This window comes from Schistocerca nitens, chromosome 5, assembly GCF_023898315.1.
Source record: "Schistocerca nitens isolate TAMUIC-IGC-003100 chromosome 5, iqSchNite1.1, whole genome shotgun sequence".
Classification (NCBI taxonomy): domain Eukaryota; kingdom Metazoa; phylum Arthropoda; class Insecta; order Orthoptera; family Acrididae; genus Schistocerca; species Schistocerca nitens.
The window spans coordinates 161,282,446-161,303,205 of NC_064618.1; the positions used below are offsets into that span (position 1 = coordinate 161,282,446).

A 20,760-nucleotide genomic window follows, 5' to 3' on the forward strand; every position below is an offset into this window, starting at 1 on the left:
ACTGAAAATGTACGCTAGCCGTAAAGAGTTTGTTCCTGCGGACGTTATGACTGATAAAACCCCAATCTGATGACCCAGACGAGGCTTAGCATACATCAGTATCAAATATCGACATGTGAGGCACATATTCCGACTGTACCGGTATATCCGCTAGGTCTCAGGTGCGGAGTGTGCGGCTAGCTGACAGTCACACGAAATAAGTGATTCTAAATATAGTTAAAAAGATGTTGTGGCACTTAACTTGCAGCGATAAAAAGCTAACAGTTTAAAATTTAACCGTTTCTCTCGTACACATCAAACACACATTCCAGTGTAAACAGTTCACTGGCGTCTGGCGACGGTTTTGACACCATTCACAACAAGACACGAGAAAAACAAAAGGGAGCTGAGTAGCCGGGATTTGCATTCGTTTATCTACTTCAAGAGCTTGTGATCAGTTCTTGTACAGAGCGGACCACCGAGGGTGAAATAAGGGCGAAAAAGAGGCAAGTGAAAATCTAGAGAAGAGGTTGATAAAATTGTACCATGCACACGTCTATAGACTTGCATAAATAAATTACTCAAGTATGTAGCTTCCTTACTTATAATGTACTGACACTACCTTTCTTGCTTTTATATAAGGGTCAATCAGAAAGTTTCAGTTAGAGGTGCTTGTTGCAGCGTATACGCAACGAAGCGCAACTTCGGAGCGGGTATACACTCCTGGAAATGGAAAAAAGAACACATTGACACCGGTGTGTCAGACCCACCATACCTGCTCCGGACACTGCGAGAGGGCTGTACAAGCAATGATCACACGCACGGCACAGGGGACACACCAGGAACCGCGGTGTTGGCCGTCGAATGGCGCTAGCTGCGCAGCATTTGTGCACCGCCGCCGTCAGTGTCAGCCAGTTTGCCGTGGCATACGGAGCTCCATCGCAGTCTTTAACACTGGTAGCATGCCGCGACAGCGTGGACGTGAACCGTATGTGCAGTTGACGGACTTTGAGCGAGGGCGTATAGTGGGCATGCGGGAGGCCGGGTGGACGTACCGCCGAATTGCTCAACACGTGGGGCGTGAGGTCTCCACAGTACATCGATGTTGTCGCCAGTGGTCGGCGGAAGGTGCACGTGCCCGTCGACCTGGGACCGGACCGCAGCGACGCACGGATGCACGCCAAGACCGTAGGATCCTACGCAGTGCCGTAAGGGACCGCACCGCCACTTCCCAGCAAATTAGGGACACTGTTGCTCCTGGGGTATCGGCGAGGACCATTCGCAACCCTCTCCATGAAGCTGGGCTACGGTCCCGCACACCGTTAGGCCGTCTTCCGCTCACGCCCCAACATCGTGCAGCCCGCCTCCAGTGGTGTCGCGACAGGCGTGAATGGAGGGACGAATGGAGACGTGTCGTCTTCAGCGATGAGAGTCGCTTCGGCCTTGGTGCAAATGATGGTCGTATGCGTGTTTGGCGCCGTGCAGGTGAGCGCCACAATCAGGACTGCATACGACCGAGGCACACAGGGCCAACACCCGGCATCATGGTGTGGGGAGCGATCTCCTACACTGGCCGTACACCACTGGTGATCGTCGAGGGGACACTGGATAGTACACGGTACATCCAAACCGTCATCGAACCCATCGTTCTACCATTCCTAGACCGGCAAGGGAACTTTCTGTTCCAACAGGACAATGCACGTTCGCATGTATCCCGTGCCACCCAACGTGCTCTAGAAGGTGTAAGTCAACTACCCTGGCCAGCAAGATCTCCGGATCTGTCCCCCATTGAGCATGTTTGGGACTGGATGAAGCGTCGTCTCACGCGGTCTGCACGTCCAGCACGAACGCTGGTCCAACTGAGGCGCCAGGTGGAAATGGCATGGCAAGCCGTTCCACAGGACTACATCCAGCATCTCTACGATCGTCTCCATGGGAGAATAGCAGCCTGCATTGCTGCGAAAGGTGGATATACACTGTACTAGAGCCGACATTGTGCATGCTCTGTTGCCTGTGTCTATGTGCCTGTGGTTCTGTCAGTGTGATCATGTGATGTATCTGACCCCAGGAATGTGTCAATAAAGTTTCCCCTTCCTGGGACAATGAATTCACGGTGTTCTTATTTCAATTTCCAGGAGTGTATATGCAGCGACATGACGGCAACGGATTAATGTGGAATGCGTGCGGTAAATACGGAAACGTGAACTATGGCGACGCTAATACCAAATGCATCCGAACAGGAGCAACGTGATGTTATTCTTTTCTTGCTTCCTAAGGACAAGCTCCTGTAGATATCCATCGAAGAATGAAGAATATGTATAGGTCTGCATGTCTGTCGGAAACCACTATATTGATTCTTTCCTGTATGGAAAGATTTTGATTGCCCCTTACACTATAGAATCCCTAAAAGTGATTCAAGACAATGTCAAATCGGTGACTACCTTGGTATTGTTTGATGTTACAGCTATGTGAGAATATATATATGCTCCTAAGCCGCTGGATCTAGTTGAACTAAGCGTGGTAGACATGATAGTTAATACCTGGAAGAATGTGAACTGATAAGGCATGGAATAAGGAGGTTCTGTGTAGAATCGGAGAGGAAGGGAATATGTGGAAAACACTAATAAGGAGAAAGGGCAGGGTGATAGGACTTCCGTTAATACATGAGGGAATGACTTCCATGGTACTAGAGGGCAAAAACTGTAGAGGAAGACAGAGATTGGAATACATCCAGCGAATAATCGAGGACGTAGGCTGCAAGTGCTACTCTGAGATGAAGAGGTTAGTACAGGAGAGGAAGTCGTGGAGGGCCGTATCAAACCAGTCAGAAGACGAAAAAAAAAAAAATGGAATGAATCACTGTGGTGGTAAGAACCAGCTGTCTCTGAAGGGGATGGGGATGAGGGTCAAAAAGCAGTGTACCCAAGATTCGCGAATACCTGTACTTCATTCATCAATTTCTTGAGCTTCCACGGAACTTTACAAACAGTTTCAAACCTTTACGACATTTTTTTTTTCAGACTCGAACTCGGGACCTTTGCCTCGGGCACACAGTTTTAATCTGCCAGGAAGTTTCATATCAGCGCACACTCCGCTGCAGAGTGAAAATCTCATTCTGGAAACATTTTTTTTTCGCTATCACCGTACACAAGATGATGTAAGGAAAAGAGTTTATCGCATACAAGATTATCGCTGCTTATCTAGGAAAAACGCAACATTAATAAAGACGTTTTACTTTACTACTACTTTACTGCTTACTGTATTAGCGACATATTTTGCGAGTTTCAGTCAATATAGCACTGAATGTACTAGCAAAATAATATCATTGTACGACAGATAGTTCAGGACGTATGACGTCATAAACACAGAAACACGTTAAAAACTGCCACATCATGGACGACGTCTTAATCTGTTACTTCTTTACTACTAACTTTATTCGCAACACATTTCGGCAGACATTAGTCACTTATGCGACTGGGTGTACCTGTAAACCTATATCATTGTGCTACACATAATTCGGGAGGAGATACGAGTTTATAAACATTGAGCTGCGTGAAAATGAAATTGCAAAGCTGAAATTCGCTGGTGAGGTTTGGTTTCCTTTGTGGTGGCGCTCAACTGTATTTACAAAGTCCAATCTAGCCACTGTCACGAATGATGATGGTGACAACACAAACACCCAGCCCCCGGGCACAAAAAGTCCCAAACCAAAGCGAGAATCGAACTCGGGACCCCGTGATCCACAGGCAGCTACGCGTGCCACATTTTTCCCGCTTTTTATGTATTTTCCTTGTTATTGTTCGTTGTATTTAGTCGTAGCGGGTGTCACATGTCACTTGCTGAAGTTCGTTGTTGATCCCTTCATTCAGGTTTGTATTACAGTGACCAGCCAGCTCTCTAACCAAACACGCTGAGCCACTGTGGCAACGACACTAGACCACGAGCTGCGAATAGAGATACAACCGATCTCAAAATCCTGATACGATATTATCTAAATTGATATAATTATTAGTTATGATCTGGAGGGATATGCGAGTACTATGGTGATAAGAACCATAAGCCTTCTGTTGGGGGAAAAAACGAACAGAGAGGGGGAAGGAGGACATATTCTTTCGGGGGACGGGGAGATGGAAAGAGAGAAGGAGAAATGGCGATGGTCAGAGAAAGGAAAGAGGAGGAGATAGACTGTGGTGAGGAGGAGACGAGCTTTGAGAGATGGTGGTGGTGACGGACAAATTCAAATTTGTTAAACATGCATAACCCACTTTCTAACACTTTTGAGTGGGCGTATTGAGACTGACTATCTGTGTTGTTAGCACTACAGAAGTGGTTTATTAATGCATGCATACTATCTGTTTATTAAGCAGCTGTGCCATATGTGAATTTTCGGCCTCTTAGCCTCTCTGGAATCCTGCCAGAGAGTTGCCCGTCCCTAGCCACGTGGAGGCGGGCCGCTACTACTAGTGAAACCACTCCATTTATACTACTCTTTTTATTCCCCCCACCACCATAATGATCTAACTACTACTACTAGCTACTGTAAGTCAAGACTTAAACAAACGTAGTATATTTACATATTTACATTGCGCATTAGATCTGAAGCGCATTTACTCTCTCCCAAGGTAGGCTCGCTGGGCCTCCCTTGAGATTTTGTTTACCAATTTTGCGAAATTGCTGAACAATTCGCTTTATGTCAATATTTCGCTAATATTTCTTGTTCGCAGAAGCTGCCTCTCCACTGAGGCAGCCTGTTCGTATATTGGGCACTCAAACACTGTGTGTTCTGGCGATCCTGCGTGGGCACCACAGTCACACTCCGGTGTTGGCCTTTTCCCTATTTTATGCAGGTACGTGGGATAGGGACCGTGTCCTGTAAGGAAGTGAACTAAGCCCTGTGAGGGCTTTATTATCTTGTTATTTAGTCTTCCCCTCACTGTGGGTAGAAACCCGTGGACTCGGCGGCCTGTAGTGGACCTATCCCATTCGTCCTGCCAAATGTCAAGCACTTTTCCACGGATGGCTTTGACGCTTACCAGAGGAATGCCCATTATATTTTGCACCATTTCAATGTTCTGTTTGCGCAGCCAGTAGAAGGCTGCGTGCTGCCTTATTATTAGGTCTAGTGGACATAGACCCATAATTACCAACAGTGCATCTGTTGGACTTGTGTTGAATGCTCCTATGCATCTCAACAGAACGTTCCTCTGTATTCGCCTGACAGTGGTGGCAGGCCGCACCACACATTGGATGCGTGCCCTACTATTGGTGCCAATAAACTGTTGTGGTAGATGTTTATTGCTTATGAGGCAAATGAAATCTTCTTTGTCCAATTGATATTATCTTATTGAACAGGGTGACGGACAGGGAAAGGGAAGGAGATGGTCAGAGAGAGAGAGGAGGGGAAAAGGAGGATATACGATCTGGTATCCCGGCTCGGCGCGTTTTTAGACCGCCGGATGGTATGCACGTCGATTACGGCCGCCAGGGGGCACTGTGGAATTTCGAGCGCTGCGGTCGTAGATGCAAGCGTCTTTACACGAATGCGTGATGTCTGCACAAATACGTCCGACCTCCTGTGGGAACCTCAGAGTAGCGAGCTTGGAGGAAGTGGACAGGGGGAGAACAGGTGGCGCTCGGTGGGAATGCAGATCGGCCGCGAGGTGTGCTCAGATAATCCCCACAGATGTGACAGCCCTGTGTTCCGGATGGCGCAGTGGCTAACACATTTGCCTAATAAGCAGGAGATCCCGGGTTCGAATCCAAGTCTGGTTCATAATTTCACACGTCGTCGCTGGTTCCGTGTAATGTCCTTTCCTTCCTCCCCTCTCCACCTTGAGTTTACATGTATTGTAAGCGCCGTCATAAGCCACGCCTGTCCGGTGGACCTATCAGGGCACGCGGTCACTAGCGTGGCGTCCTACACACCCAGCGCGCCTAGTGCTCCGTCCGTTAGTTGTGCTTTCTCTGCGTGGTTGTGTAGACGTCACTACAAGTAGGTAACTTGGTTCAGAATTCACTACGTCTTAGTGTTAGATCTTGATTTGCTCTTTGAACTTGTTACTCTGTCGTGTCGTCCCCTTTTATCCTCTGGCGATTCGACCTGTCGGCCAGTCACTGCTGATTCTGAAGTTGTTCTAGAAATGTCCGATTCCGGTCACTGTTATTGGCGGCGAGACAAAAGATCAGTGGCGTTCCATGGACGACAAGTTTTTGCAACTCGTGGAACAGCAACAGAAACAGCTGCTACTGTAGCAGCAGTTGCTACAACAGTCTTAGCAACAGTAACAGCATTTCGAACAAGTTTCAAATTTTTTCCTATCGCTTACAGGTTCAGAGATCCAAAACCATCCGGGCTGCGGTCATTTCCAATGCGGAGAGCCGCAAATCCTCGTTTCTGCTGTTTAACGATGCAAAAAACGTTTGGGACACGTATTTGCAGCGGCTGAATAAGCACTTCAGCGGGTTTCAGTTATCAGATGACTCTCTTCACGGTCACTTTTTCTTGCTAAAGAAGCTGTCTTCATTCCTGAATACGGCTTTGTTCATGTTCGAAGAGATGCGTTTGGTGCTGTCGAAAGATTATTCAGAACGATTCCACGTGGTCGCATCGCACCTCGAGTACAATCAATCCCCCAGACAGCCTGATCTATCCTGCCGCTCATATGTGACGGATTTGCGGTGGTTGAGACGACACTGTGATTCCACTTCTACAAAAACGACTTGCAAAGCTTCATATGCAGAGTCACTTATCCGAGATGTTGTTGTCCAGTTGGCTCCCTTCCGGTAATTGGTACTGCAGCCATCAGACTGGATATCCATTTCATAGACGATATTTTGGGAATCACGCACTATATTGAGATCGCACAGGCTGAAAACGAACGCCTCAAGGTTAGACTTCAGGTAGCACCAGTCCAGCCACCGTCTCGGAGGCGGAATTCTTGTAAGTAATTTTCCCGTGATAATCGACTTCGGTTGTCTCCATTGGATCTGAACAGCCTGCTACGCCTTGTCAACTTACGCACCGGGTTTTACCATCACTTCCTGACTACTGGACAACACTCCCACGTGCGGACAATCTGGACCACTGGGCGCACTGCACCCGTTCTGGGAGACTTGGGCATCTCCCCATTGTATGTAGTCAATTGTCGACTCAGTCGGAACCACACTCCGCATGCATGACGGGTATGTGCATCAACTTCAGAAAGTTGTTTCTCAGGGTCATCCTTCCACTTCTAAGTTGTTTATCACCTTCACATATATTCGTCCTCGTTTTATGCAATTTTAAATAAAAATTTTATACACAACTATGTGAGGTTTTGTTTTCATCCTCGTTTGTTTTACAGAAAACAGAAATATTACATTTATGGCTTATCGGCTCAAGACCTGAATATTGGTGTGGAATATCAATAATCCCAAACTTCGTAATCGTACAAATTCTTACATTAAAACTATGTGAAATACTATCACTGACATTACTATCCTGAAGCATCAAGAAGCAGGAGAGTTCTCTCTTTCCGCATATGCCAGTGATCTCTACCGATCTACTTTTTCATCGTAAGTAACTTAAATTTCCAATCTGGTTTCATTGGCAATGAGACCCATGGTCAGAGAGAGAGAGAGAGAGAGGGGGGGGGGATGGGAGTGGATGGAGTAGGAGACGGCCAAAGAGAGGGGCAGGAAAAGGTGGGCAATGGTTTTGGGGGGGGGGGGGGGAAGACACGAAAGTGTTCTCAATTGCGATACGTATTTAGCAACTGCGAAGCTCTTTCGAGTTCGCTAGTGTTACTGTATGTTCGTTTATATTAAGGGGCTCCGGAAAGGCTCAAAATCATGAAAAGTTAGATTTTTTACTTTTTTTAGTTTTCTGAATCTGCAGACTATTACCTTTTAATAGATATATAATTTATTCAATTCCGAAGACTACAACTATTTTTAAATTTTTTTTGAAATGTGTTCTACATGGGCGTGACCCACTGTGGCGCTGTTAAACTGCTGTCAAATTGCGTTATTATTAACGTCCGTGTTCATCAGGTACATTTTAGTGATGTGAGATAAAGTATGTGTTGTGGCTAACCTGTGATGGTTCAATATATATCGCTGGTGTGATTGTCGATTGTTTCATGTTTATTTACTCTGTCGTTATCTCGAAAATATTCGTAATTAATTCTGTTTCTTGAGTCTCTGTTTTGTTGAAGTATAATAATGAGTAAAAGTAAAGTTATTAGAAATCCTCTGAAGGCTTTTAAGAAAAGGAGAAATGTTGGAAAGCCAAAGGTATGTGTTATTACTGTAAACAATAAAGACGATGAAAATCCCCAACATAGCTTGTGTCCCAAAGAAGAAGACAGTTGGTGTAAATATAACAAAGGATTGCTAACTGGATAATGGAGGTGATAAAACCTATTTTCAGAGACTTAGCAGCACCTGAACTGTTGAAAAAGTGTATTCACGGAAAAACTCAAAACCCCAATGAAAGTGTAAATAGTGTTATATGGTCGAGAATCCCAAAGACTGTATTTGTTGGAATAGAAACACTTCACTTTGGTGTGTATGATGCTGTTGCGACTTTCAATGATGACAACATTGTAATGTGAAAGGTATTTAGAAATATGGGAATGAAGATAGGTTCCAACATGGTACGAGCGATGCTTGCTTTAGACAAGGAACGCCTTCGGGCTGCAGACAGGGCTGTAAAGAGTCTAGAAATACAAGCAAGAGTAAACAGGAGGAGGAACAAGAGGAAGCTGGAGGAGGAGTTTGCAGAGGATGAAGATAATCCATCCTATGGACCTGGAATGCACTAAAAAGTTAATCCAATCTTTGTCGCTCGACTCCCAAAACGTTTATTTTCTCATACTAATTACATGTTTTCTAAGGATCTTCCAAACATTTTTGTTTAAAACTTTCAGTAGATGTTACACAGTACCTTCTGCATAATTTAACACAGCCTTTTTCCAAAAAACTGTATATTTTTGAATATATAAATAAAAAGTTGCAAAAAAATGTTGTGAATTTTCATTACAATTGAAAAAAAATCATCTTTAATAACTGAACTAAAATTTTATAAAATCCCTGTGTTAAGTTGTATCCCATATTCCAATAAATAATCTGTAAAAAGTTCAACTTCCTACCTCAAATACTTTGTGAGGAAAGATGTAATTTATAAGCGTTATTTTAACATTGCAAGTATAGGGCGTTCCGGAGCCCCTTAAGGATGTTTTCAGTCATTGCAGTTACCACTGATCATCTGTTAATCATTTTTACTTTCGTAACAACCTCTAACGACATAACCTTCCGGAACAAGTCCATTCAGAATGTGTGTTAAATCCATAGTAATCATCATTCAATATTGTTAACATAGATTCACTGGGGGAATCTGACTGCTGTGGATATTTTAAAAGTAGACTTTCTAAGTTTTATTTACATGTTCTGTGATTTGAAATACTCGATCTATTCCCTGCTGTCCTACTATTTTTCTTTGTCACACACCACCTCTTCCACCATTGACTATTATTGTTAAAGTAAAAAAAGGAATGCCACTCCGTGATTTGGAGTCCATGTTAAACAGCAGTGCCTACCGCCTTTAGCTAATGAGTAAATCTATTATTCAAGAGTCTAGGTGGTCACGAAGAAATCCTTTGGCAGATCGCATGCTGTCTGTCAAAAGGAAACTGTCAAGGACTAACCAATTCTAGAAGCTTGGGGAATGGATGTTGTTAGTATGTCGAAAGATGTGTGATAGTAGCATGTAAGGGCATGATCGACAGCATTCCTTAAAACGTGGCGAGTGTTAGCTTGCCAATATGAGCAGGTGCCTGAAAGGAAGAAAAACTTGGGGTAACCACTGGAGTAGTCGTCTAAGCTGCTGGACCGCTACTGGAAGAGTCTAGTATGCGATTATGTTCCTGGAATAGGATGTGCCCCTAGGCAGAAAGCACGGTAGGTACCCATACTTCTGCATGAAACAACACTATCCCTGGTCGTCAGGACAATGGGCACTCTCAGGCAGTAAAATACGCGCCGTAGAGGCTAGGTTTAAGTATTCTCGTCCGTTGTCCATCCAACCTGGTGGGACAGTGGTGGTTCTAAGTGAAATGGTAAGAGTAATAAACAAGTGTCGGAGTGCTAGTTGAAGTCCTGGCCATGTAGTAGTTGGTGCTATGGCTAAGAATCTGTGACTGACTCGGATTTGCTGGGCAAAACCTGATGAACCGGAAGATACCTGGGCTCGACAGTCGGTAGGGCTGGGAACCTGCGAACTTTTATGGGCAGCAGATCCGACTGCAACGCGTACTGTGCAGATACCAATGCCTATGGGTGAGCTTTGTGAGGGCCACCTGTATGGGCAATGATCGGCAGAATCGACTCTGATTCTGTGTCTAAGTGCTCTCCCCAGATAGTGAGTCCCATCTCCAAAGAAATAGAGTTTCCACAAGCCTGGAAATGCAGGTAGTGGTGCAGCTGGATAGTGGTTCTTCCCAATATCAATGCATAAACCAATTGCGTCGAGTCAGGAGCACAACAGAAAGATAGCGATGGCACCCACATAGGGCAGCGCAGAAGGAAGGGTTCCGGATGGTTTCGTTGGTGGTTCTCTGTAGAGTCTTGTTGCTGGAGTGTACAGGCAGCGTCTGTGACTTCAGATGTGTGGCCTGTACCTGAGTGCCCAAGTGAAATATTACGCTGACTTGTCTGCCAGTACATGAGAATGTTTAGCTACCTTCATTCACTTGCTACAGTGTGACTGCAGTATAGTGTTGATTCCCTGTTGAAGATGCTGATAAGACTGTTTCCATTTGTTTTTCTTTTAAGGGGGGTAGAACAGGAGAGGCACCAAAGGACATTTTAATTTCCACTGTCTATACTTTTACAAATAAATTCATAAAGGTATGTCAGCATGACCAGGAAGGATTCAGAATTCACACTCATAACAATGGAAGTTCGAAAACATAACGAAGTAATTTTTTTTACATGTGAAATTTCATCATTTTTTTCACTTACCAATGGCAGCATTTGTAGCTATAGGTAAACTTTCCTTCATAAGTAAGAGAGATGGTTCAATGAATTTTGCACAGCATACAAACCATACTTAAAGGTGTATGAACCTCTAGAATTTTCCAAATCTATTAAAAACTGTGAAAAAAATTGAGGTAATTAACTAAAACATTTGTGTTTTTTCTAAACATGAATGTTTAAAATACAACAGATCATTAGTTTATTAATAAATTAAATAAATTCTAGAGTTTCATACACCTGTAAGTATGGTATGTATGCTGTGCAATATTCATCGAAGAATCTCTCTAACTTATGAAGATAAGTGTACCTATAGCAACAAATGCAGCCATTAGTAAGTGAAAAAATGATGAAACTTCACACGTAAAAAAAATATTTTGTTATGTTTTCATTCTTCCACTGCAATGAATGTGAATTCTGAATCCTTCCTGGTGATGCTGACAAAGTTTTATGAATGTATTTGTAAAAGTATAGACACTGGAAATTAAAATGTCCTGTGATGCCTCTCCTGCTCCAAGTCGGCCCGTTTGACGTCCTACCCCCCTTAAGATAATTTGTTTGCCTGAATATAGCCTGTGCATATATTGTTCTTATTTTTTAGTATTGTTTGTTTATGCCATACAGATTTGAAAATTTATTTTTTCACATTTGCTTACTCCTAATCTTATGAAGTTGTTACCTACATATACTTGCGCCCACTCAACTCCCAGCACTTCCACTACACACACTATCCTGTTGCAAACCAGCACCATTTTTGTATGGCTAAAGCAACGTCTAGTACGAATGTGCATAATCAAGTACTGTATTGAAATCAGTCTTCGGAATAACGATAGCTTTAAGTTCTTATTTTGAGTATCTTCTGAACTTTGCACAATGGCATGCGAAACAATAGCTAAGAAACCGTGCGTACCCCTGGGAGACTTGAGGATGTCCGGCTGCCTGCCGTCGACGACGCAGCTGTCCTGGGCCGTCTTGAGGCGGTAGGAGACGACGTAGCGCTCGTGGCCGTGGTTGATCTCGAGCATGGAGCCGTGTTGCGGCGGCGGCGGCTGCTTCTCGAGCTGCAGGGCTGGCGCGGCGCCGCCCCCGCTGCAGACGCCGCCCCCAGAGGCGCCGCCCCCGCGGCCGCGGCCGCCCGCCGCCTCGTATGCGCGCCGCCGACGCACGGCCAGCACGGCCACCAACAACACCGCCAGTCCCGCCGCCAACAGCGCCCCCGTCAGCAGCGCCGCCAGTGGCACGATGTCCCAGCCGCCGCTCTGCGTCAGCTCTGCAACCGGCACACGGCACATACCTCACAGCTACGGCTTCACGTGCTCCACAAAAGGTATCGTCATTTGCCACCCTTATCAAATCAGGGCTACAGTAGTGGCGGGTTTCCTTCTTGCCTCTGTGGCTGTGAGTATTCAAGCATGACTAGCAATCAATCTGTAAAATTCTTTCCCAGCAACTTTTCGTCCCTTGTAACAATACCCACTCCAACTTTTTCTGAAGACTGTAGAGGTTCCTCAACGAACCATCCATTTACCACTCCTTACCCCACCACTCATAGACTAAAAAGGTTGAAATGGTTCAAATGGCTCTAAGCACATCTAGGTCATCAGTCCCCTAGACTCAGAACTACTTAAACCTAACCAACCTAAGGACGTCACACACATCCATGTCTGAAGCAGCATTCGAACCTGCGACTGTAGCAGCAGCATGGTCCCAGACTGAAGCGCCTACAATCGCTCGGCCACCGCGGCCGGCAACTAAAAAGGCATGCTTGTAATTAGGGCAGTAGGGGTCATTTTCATTTGCATGTACAAAGTACACGTGGTGAAGGGTAAATGGATATGGAGAGTGAAGTGTGGTGCTCAAGAATTCTGAGGGTATCGTAAGACTTGGAAGATCTGTGATACATTTTCTTACGTGAGGATGGGATGGATGGGATTCTTGAAATGATGTATGATGGTTGAGCGATGTAGTCTCCAAGGTAGTTGACGTAGTAGCTTTAGTACTTTTAGTTTATTGTGGGCTTCCCTTCAGACAGATAGTAGGTGGGGATAGCACGTAATCGTAAATGTAATTACATTAATGAGCTTGCGGAACCACTTTCAGTTCATAAAGCCCTACATTCGTCCCAACTATCCATCTAAGTCCATCCTAATAATTTTATCGTCTGGCTTCCTCCACAAGGCCACTCAATAATTTAAGCAAAAACATTCAGTCTATATCGCAGATGATGCTTATTTTTGTGGTAACTGATTTCAGTCGTAGACAAACCATCTTCAGACCAGCATTATCTCCATTTGTCACGTGTGGGGTCGATGTGCAGAGCAGCTGTAAGTGTAAAGGAGAAACTGTTATCAACTAAGCAGTAGCTTCAGCGCTGGTTCCATGCATCAGTTACGCACATCACACATGGAGATACATACTGGCCTGAACACCGTCTGTCTGTGACGGAAACTGGTTACAATAGAGAAAACCCCATTGGCGATATAAACTAACCGTTTTTGTTAAATTACCCATAAATTGCTATTCGTTATAGTTAGGACCTGAAAAATGGTCAGCCAGTACTTATCAGAGAACTTTGTGTCCTCAGGACCTCTACCGAACAATTGGCACTAACCTATTTCATCATACACAACACTAATAGACTCTAAGTCCACTAAAAGTTAGCATGGAATCCCCATTTACTAACTGCCTATATGGAAGTCTACGAAACTCCTCCGAAACTCTCTCGAAGAGACAACGAAGGCCCATCGGTGCCGACCGGCCGCCGTGTTTTCTTCAGCCCATAGGCGTCAGTGGATGCAGATAAGGAGTGTCATGTGGTCAGCACTCCGCTCTCCCGGCCATATGTCAGTTTCCGAGACCGGAGCCGCTACTTCGCAACCAAGTATCTCCTCAGTTTGCCTCACAAGGGCTGAGTGCACCCCACTTGCCAACAGCACTCCGCAGAGCTGATGGTCACCCACCAAAGCGCGAGCCCAGCCCGACATTGCTTAACTTTGGTGATCTGATGGGAACTGGTATTACCACTGCGGCAATGGCATTGGCCAAATGGAAGCCTACAAAAAGCTAAAAGTATGAAAAATAGTTCCTTGCTGATTTTTGAGGCTAAATCTCTCAAGTATTATTCCGAATTAGAAGAATCTCATATATCCCACACACACCGAAAACATTTAGCACAGACCTTCCTCAAAATTCTTGAGCACTATGTGGCACTTTCCATATCCACTCCTCAATAACCCTGAACTTCCTCAAATAAATGTATGTTTTACCTGTTTATGTCTCACACCAAGTAGTATCGCAGCACCCCATAGTATACTCATGTCTTGAGAACCCTAGCCTTCTGCTGCGCATCTATCTTAATGGCTCAATTACTTCGCATCTCCAAATTCGCCATGACGTTTCTCAGAACAGTTTCAAATGTCTTCCCCTCTCAGACTACGAATTCATTCCTGAAAACATTTCAGCTGTTACCTACACTATCTTATCCTTTTACAAATATAAGCTCTATTCCACCCATCGCTGTACAATTGTTATGCTACACACCATCACATCCCTTGACCATTCCCAGTACTAATCCTACATTCGATCTGTAAAATTCTTGTATGCTTGGTGCTCCACAGATTATATTTCTTGATAGAATCTTGCTGTAGACTGAGAGCTGCGTGTTAAATATTTAATTTCTAAACATGTATTCATGCATACAACCGATCATCAAACCCATACTTTGCTTGTCGATATCAGCTGACATGTATATCACGTATAGAACCTCTACGATGTTGGAATTGATGTGGATGTCTCCATTACACATGTCGTCGTATGAACATCTTAGTACTATCCAACGATGGACAGCCACACTCTCTGCTCTCTCTGAACTTCCTCCTCTGCTTCACACTACATCTCCCAGAATGTTAAGTCCATTCTCCACCTCATCGTCACATCTACCTATTTCCATAACTAGGCTCACTTCATATTTAATTCATATCCATCTTAGTTTAACCCTTTTAGTTCACTGAGACCGAACAATATACCGTTCGACAGATTTAATATGTACACATGACGACCTGTTGGCTTCAAAGAGATTTTGTAATTGACATGTATTTAATTTGATATGGAGGTTGTAACGTTATTGACTCTGAAAGCCGTAGCGTTCACTCACATAACTTAATCACTATAAAGAATTATTTTAGCTGATGTGACGTAAGCGGTGGAGTGATGTATAAACAACTTCATTCTTTAATATCTAAGTTCTGAATTGATTGCCGGCCATCATAGCGACACTCAGTAGTAATAAACTATACACAAAATTCATATTCTTTTCATTACACTGCTTCAGTAACAGTAGTATTACGATTCAGTGCAGAAGAAGCACTTTGTATGACATCAGAGCGACAACAATGATTTCAAGCTACTGAATTTGGAGTGGAGTGTGGTAAGTGAAAGGGTGAGTGCCTATTTTGGAGTGGTTTTCTTTTTTGTTTTTCCTTTCTTGAGTTTCGATTCCCCCTAAAGGGGGTGCGCTGGCAGCAGCTTATTACGCCGCTCTTCAGCCTACAGAATGTGTTTTAAAAAGATGAAGATAATAAAAAATAACAGTTGGCGATAAAATCTTTGACTTAAAGGTAAAATGGCAGAAAATTCTGGAGCTTAAAACACAAAAAACAGGGTTGAAGATGCTAATAAAATACACAGGAAGCAGAAAAATAATAGACAGACAATTAAAAAACACGACGACAGTCTGGGTTCTGTTCCCAAGAGATATAAAATGCACACCCAGCGACAGCATGATTTCTGTTCGCAACACTGTGGAAATACGCACAACACTAAACACTTTTTTTTTTTTTTTTTTTTTTTTTTTTTTTTTTTTTGGAGTGACTACGCGTTTCAATGTAGGCAATGCCGTAAAGATTTGCCCACCGAGTATGTAAATGTTAACATACCGCGAATCTGCATACAATACCGAACAGATTGAGAGTACAGGTGCAATCTTTGTAATGTGCTATACACAAAGTTTTTTGTGCTGCAACATCATTGTTAACTACCAGGTGTAGAAGTATAAAACCGGAATTCCCCTGTAAATGGTGTTACCCGTCTGCAGCGCCATCTGATTGCTGTAACGACTGACGGTGAATGTCAACATACGGTAACCCATGTTCCATACATCGTTGTCTGTTTCAGACCTGTAAAGAAGTCGAGTTTTGTACCTACGAACTACGAATTGCTGACAGCATTAGTTTTCTATTATCATGTTATCATTTGAAGAACACTGGTGCAGAATCGCATCGAATTCTTGTCGAATACTTCGGCGAACACTCTCACAGTGTTTCGGGTGGTTCAAAAAATTCAAAAGTGGTGATTTTAACATGAGACACGACGAAGGCGGGAAACCACCGAAAAGTACAAAGACAACGAATTGCAGGCCTTACTGGATGAAGATGACACTCAAACTCAACAGGAACTCGCGGAACAATTAAATATGACGCAGAAAGCCGTTTCTTTTCGGTTGAGAGCTATGAGGAAGGTGCAGAGATTGGGAAAAAGGGTTTCGGTTGAACTGAATGAAAGACAGCAAGAAAATCGAAATGCCACTTGTGAAATGCTGCCCACCAGATACAAAAAAAGTCTTTTCTCCATCGAACAGTGTCAGGTGATGAAAAATGGATATATTTTGAGAATCCTAAGCGTCGTAAATCATGGGTGTATCCAGGCAAACTATTGACATCCACTGCAAGACCAAATCGCTTTGGAAAGGAGACAATGCTCTGGGTTTGGTGGGATCGGAAGGGTGTCATCCATTGTGAGCTGCTAAAACCTGGTAAAGCCGTTAATACCGATCACTAGTAACAGCAAATGATCGATTTAAATCGAGCATTGCGTGAAAAACGACCTTAATATGAAAAAGGCAACACAGAGTCATATTGCTCCATGATAACGTTCCATAGCACACAACAAAACGGGTCAGGGAAACGACCGAGGCGTTCGGTTGGGAAATACTAGGGCACGCGGCTAATTCTCCAGAATTGGCTCTGTCCTATTATCATCTGTTGGCATCACTGGGACACGCTCTCACTAAACAGCGCTTCAGTTCGTATGAATATGTACGAAAATGGCTCGGTGACTGGTTCGCTTCAGAAGAAGAACTGTATTTTTGGGGTGGTATTCATAGCCTGCCAAATAAGTGGGAGAAATGTGTGAATAGCAGTGGAGATTATTTTGAATAAAATATTGTTTATCAGTTTCGGACAACAGACGTCTAGTTATTGCTACCGAATTCTGGTTTCATACTTCTGCATCTGGTATATGAACAATAGAAAATGTGACTCTGAAGAACATTTATTATATCCACTGCAAGCAGTTTTCAGCTTTGTCCGCTCTTTCATTCTGTATTATTAAAGCTAATGGCTCCTCTCAACTTCAAACTGAATAGTTTGAGATCCCTAGTTCACTCACTATTAGCTTTCATTGCAGCTACACATCAAGAGAAGTGGACACCACGACGTACATGTTCCTTCTGTGCTGGGTTAACATAATCAGGACATCATGTTGGTGGACTTTTAGAACTCGTGTGTGCTACCTTTACGCAGTAAGACACAACTACGGTCCCCAACACGCTCTGCACTCAGAAAACAAATGTGGACACGCATGTGCAATCTGTGGCAACGTAGAGGAGGGAATAAGCAGGACGCTAGTCGAGAACGTTGACTTTTTCTCTGTTAGGTTGGTAAGTTCAATTGTTTCCCATACAATTTGTGCCCATCACATTAGGTTCCCCCCCCCCCCCCCGATACTACCAAGGATCCCATGCAAGTGCAGGAAGAAGTCTCCCACATCATAATATTTCTCACACCAGCCTTTGTCCGTGAGGTGCGCCTCGTTTCGAGCCGCTGTTCAGCTCGATGACGGCGATTATGAAGGCGACCATCGCACTGCTGTACCAAAAATGTGATTCACCAGAAAAGTCGACACGTTGCTATAGATCGACGGTCGAATCCCAAGGATCCCGTACCCACTGCAATCGTAATTACCGATGTGTTTGAGTCAGCATGTGAACAAGTAGGAGTTGTCTGCTGCTGAGCTCCATGTTCAACAAGGTACGATGAACGGTGCGCTCCGAAACACTTGTGCGTGAACCAACATTGTGCTCTTGCGGTAGAGACGCCACAGATCACCATCTATCCTACTCTACAGAGCAGACAAGTCTCCGAAACCCTCGTTCTGTGATGAGTCATTGACGTCCACAAATTTTGCACCTGGTGGTAGTTCACTGTCCTTCTACCTCTATGCGTAGATGCTCATGAGAGCAGCACAAGCATTCGACTAGGTTCGTCGTTTCCGAGATACTCGTTCACAGCCTCTGTGTAATAATAATCTGGCCTTTGATAGAGTCGCTTATCTCAGTGGATCCTCGCTAGACTGCTCCCCCGTCCGTGTCTGCTCTGCTTACATACTTTTCCGTCACCCACTTCTTCATCCCTAACTTTAATTTTACCTGCTGAGAATTCTTCGGGTTGTATGGCCGTGGCCCATAGAATTCTATCCCTGACGTTTCGTCCACAGCTACGTTGGACATCTTCGGAGGCGCTCCTGGTTGTGCTGAGTGTTGCCAACCAACGAGTCGAACGTGGAAGAACGGCCTAAATACCGTGGAAAGTGGGCGTGGTCTGGATTTCACGTAAGAGATAAACCTTGTCACGGATGAAATATAACTATCGATCATAGAACGTCGAAGATAAAAACTTATCATCGATTCTGTAGGGCCACTGTCGGTATATCGCTGATTTTCATGGCTTTTTCTTTGTAGATTTCGTTGGCTTCTCTATATAGCCGTGGATAATAGTTCGTCATAGTACATAAAACTTCACTGTTCCGAAAATTTCACTACGTGAACACGCGACAGAAGTGCATGTTCCGCCTAGTCGGCATAGACTTTTAAGCTCCTTCAAATATGTATTCACACTTCTCTTTTTAGTTACAGTGTAGACCCTACCACATGTACACGGTATCTTGTATACACCACTTGCAGTCAGCGGGAGACGTTCATCATTAACGGAACGAAATGCTTGGCCTACTTTCTTAGTTGGTCTGAAATTTTCGGAAACTGAAGTTTTATGTAGTATGACAAACTGCTATCCACGGCTATATAGAGAAACCATCGCAATATATAAACATGTGGATAATTTTAACAGAAAATAAGAAGCCGTGAAACAGCGATATATGGACAGTGGCGCTACAGAATCGATGAGGAGTTTTTATCTTGACGGACTATGATCGAAAGTTATACTTTATCCTTGACAAGGTTTATCTCTGATTTCATCTGAAATCCACACCACGAAAACTTTCCACGGTATTTAGGCCGTTCTTCGTCGTCCGACTCGTCAGTCGCCAAGATTCAGCACAACCATGAGCACCTCCAAAGATGTCCAACGTAGCTTTGGACGAAACTTCAGGGATAGAAGAGTTCCATGGACCACGTCCCTACAACCCGGAAGAGTTCTCGGCAGCTGAAACATCCGGTTGTGAAAGCCTTCATTGTATGTTGAATTATACCGCTGTAACAAAGTAACATGATTGTCTCTAACATCCACATCCTAAACCCAAGAATAGCCTTACTCAACAATACCCGAACCCAGCAATGCAACAATTCTACGTAAAGGCTTCCATTAACCCCACCATACCACGCACATGACTTCCTGTAGCTTTCACCAAACAGACAACACCCGTCCAGTGGCTCGAGGTGAGGTCGTCACCTATCAGTAATGACGTTATATTATACGTTTCATGTAAATTAGTGTTCTATGAAACCTGTCATCTTGTGTAAAGAAAATGCGATACTTGGTTTACAAATATTTCATTGGGTCAGTTGACATAATCTTGATAATTATTCATCCCAATTAAGTTTAATGGTTGTTAATATAATTAATTCATTGATCTGAGACTATAATTATCGATAAAATCACTTCTTAATTTTTCACATAATGGAAGTGCCGTTAAAAATTCCAGTGAACTGCTGTGATTTCATAACATGTTGAACGTTTACGAAACAAAATCGATCACGCTATTGTCCACGGTGCTAAGTAAGGTCTGGGTCTAATGACCTTATTTTCGACGGGAAGTTAAACCCTCATCTTCTATATGCTATCTAAGGCGCAGTGAATGGAATCAGCTTACCTCGTAAACATATAGTTCACAGTAGTTCCAAATAGTCGACGTGAATTTTAATGTGAGCAAACTGTGTTTGTCCTTCTCAATAAATTGTCGACCGAGTTTTGATTTCCTACTATGTATTCATCAGCTCGCGAGTGTTATTTGCTTGTGTCCTGCTTCTCGCCTGCATACTCTTCCTATTGAACCAGCCCAGGATCCCTCTGGCCACTGTAGTCTCTTAAGTACCTCCCTTCCATGTTTTAGTTGGGCGCCCTTTTTACTCCTCGCTTCTGGAGTTCAATTTCGAAATTCAAAAATGGTTCAAATGGCTCTGAGCACTATGGGACTCAACTGCTGAGGTCATTAGTCCCCTAGAACTTAGAACTAGTTAAACCTAACTAACCTAAGGACATCACAAACATCCATGCCCGGGGCAGGATTCGAACCTGCGACCGTAGAGGTCTCGCGGTTCCAGACTGCAGCGCCTTTAACCGCACGGCCACTTCGGCCGGCAATTTCGAAATTCGTTTTGACCACTATTGTCAAGCATCTTCTCTAGGTCGCCGATCCACAATATCGGTTTTGGTTCTAATGCGTCGTTAATCATATTCCTGTGTTCTTTTTCACGTG

The 20,760-nt window shown here is 44.0% G+C and overlaps 1 protein-coding gene across 1 annotated transcript in view; it reads right to left on the reverse strand.

The window, feature by feature from the left end:
* LOC126260324 (hemicentin-2-like) overlaps positions 1 to 20,760 on the reverse strand; it is a 432,251-nt gene that overhangs the window by 25,305 nt on the left and 386,186 nt on the right. Inside the window, exons 12-13 of the mRNA XM_049957649.1 lie at positions 17,585 to 17,604; positions 11,903 to 12,251 (exon numbers count right to left, since the gene is read on the reverse strand). Coding sequence (XP_049813606.1) covers positions 11,903 to 12,251; positions 17,585 to 17,604 — 369 coding nt within the window. The remainder of the gene's footprint in view (positions 1 to 11,902; positions 12,252 to 17,584; positions 17,605 to 20,760) is intronic.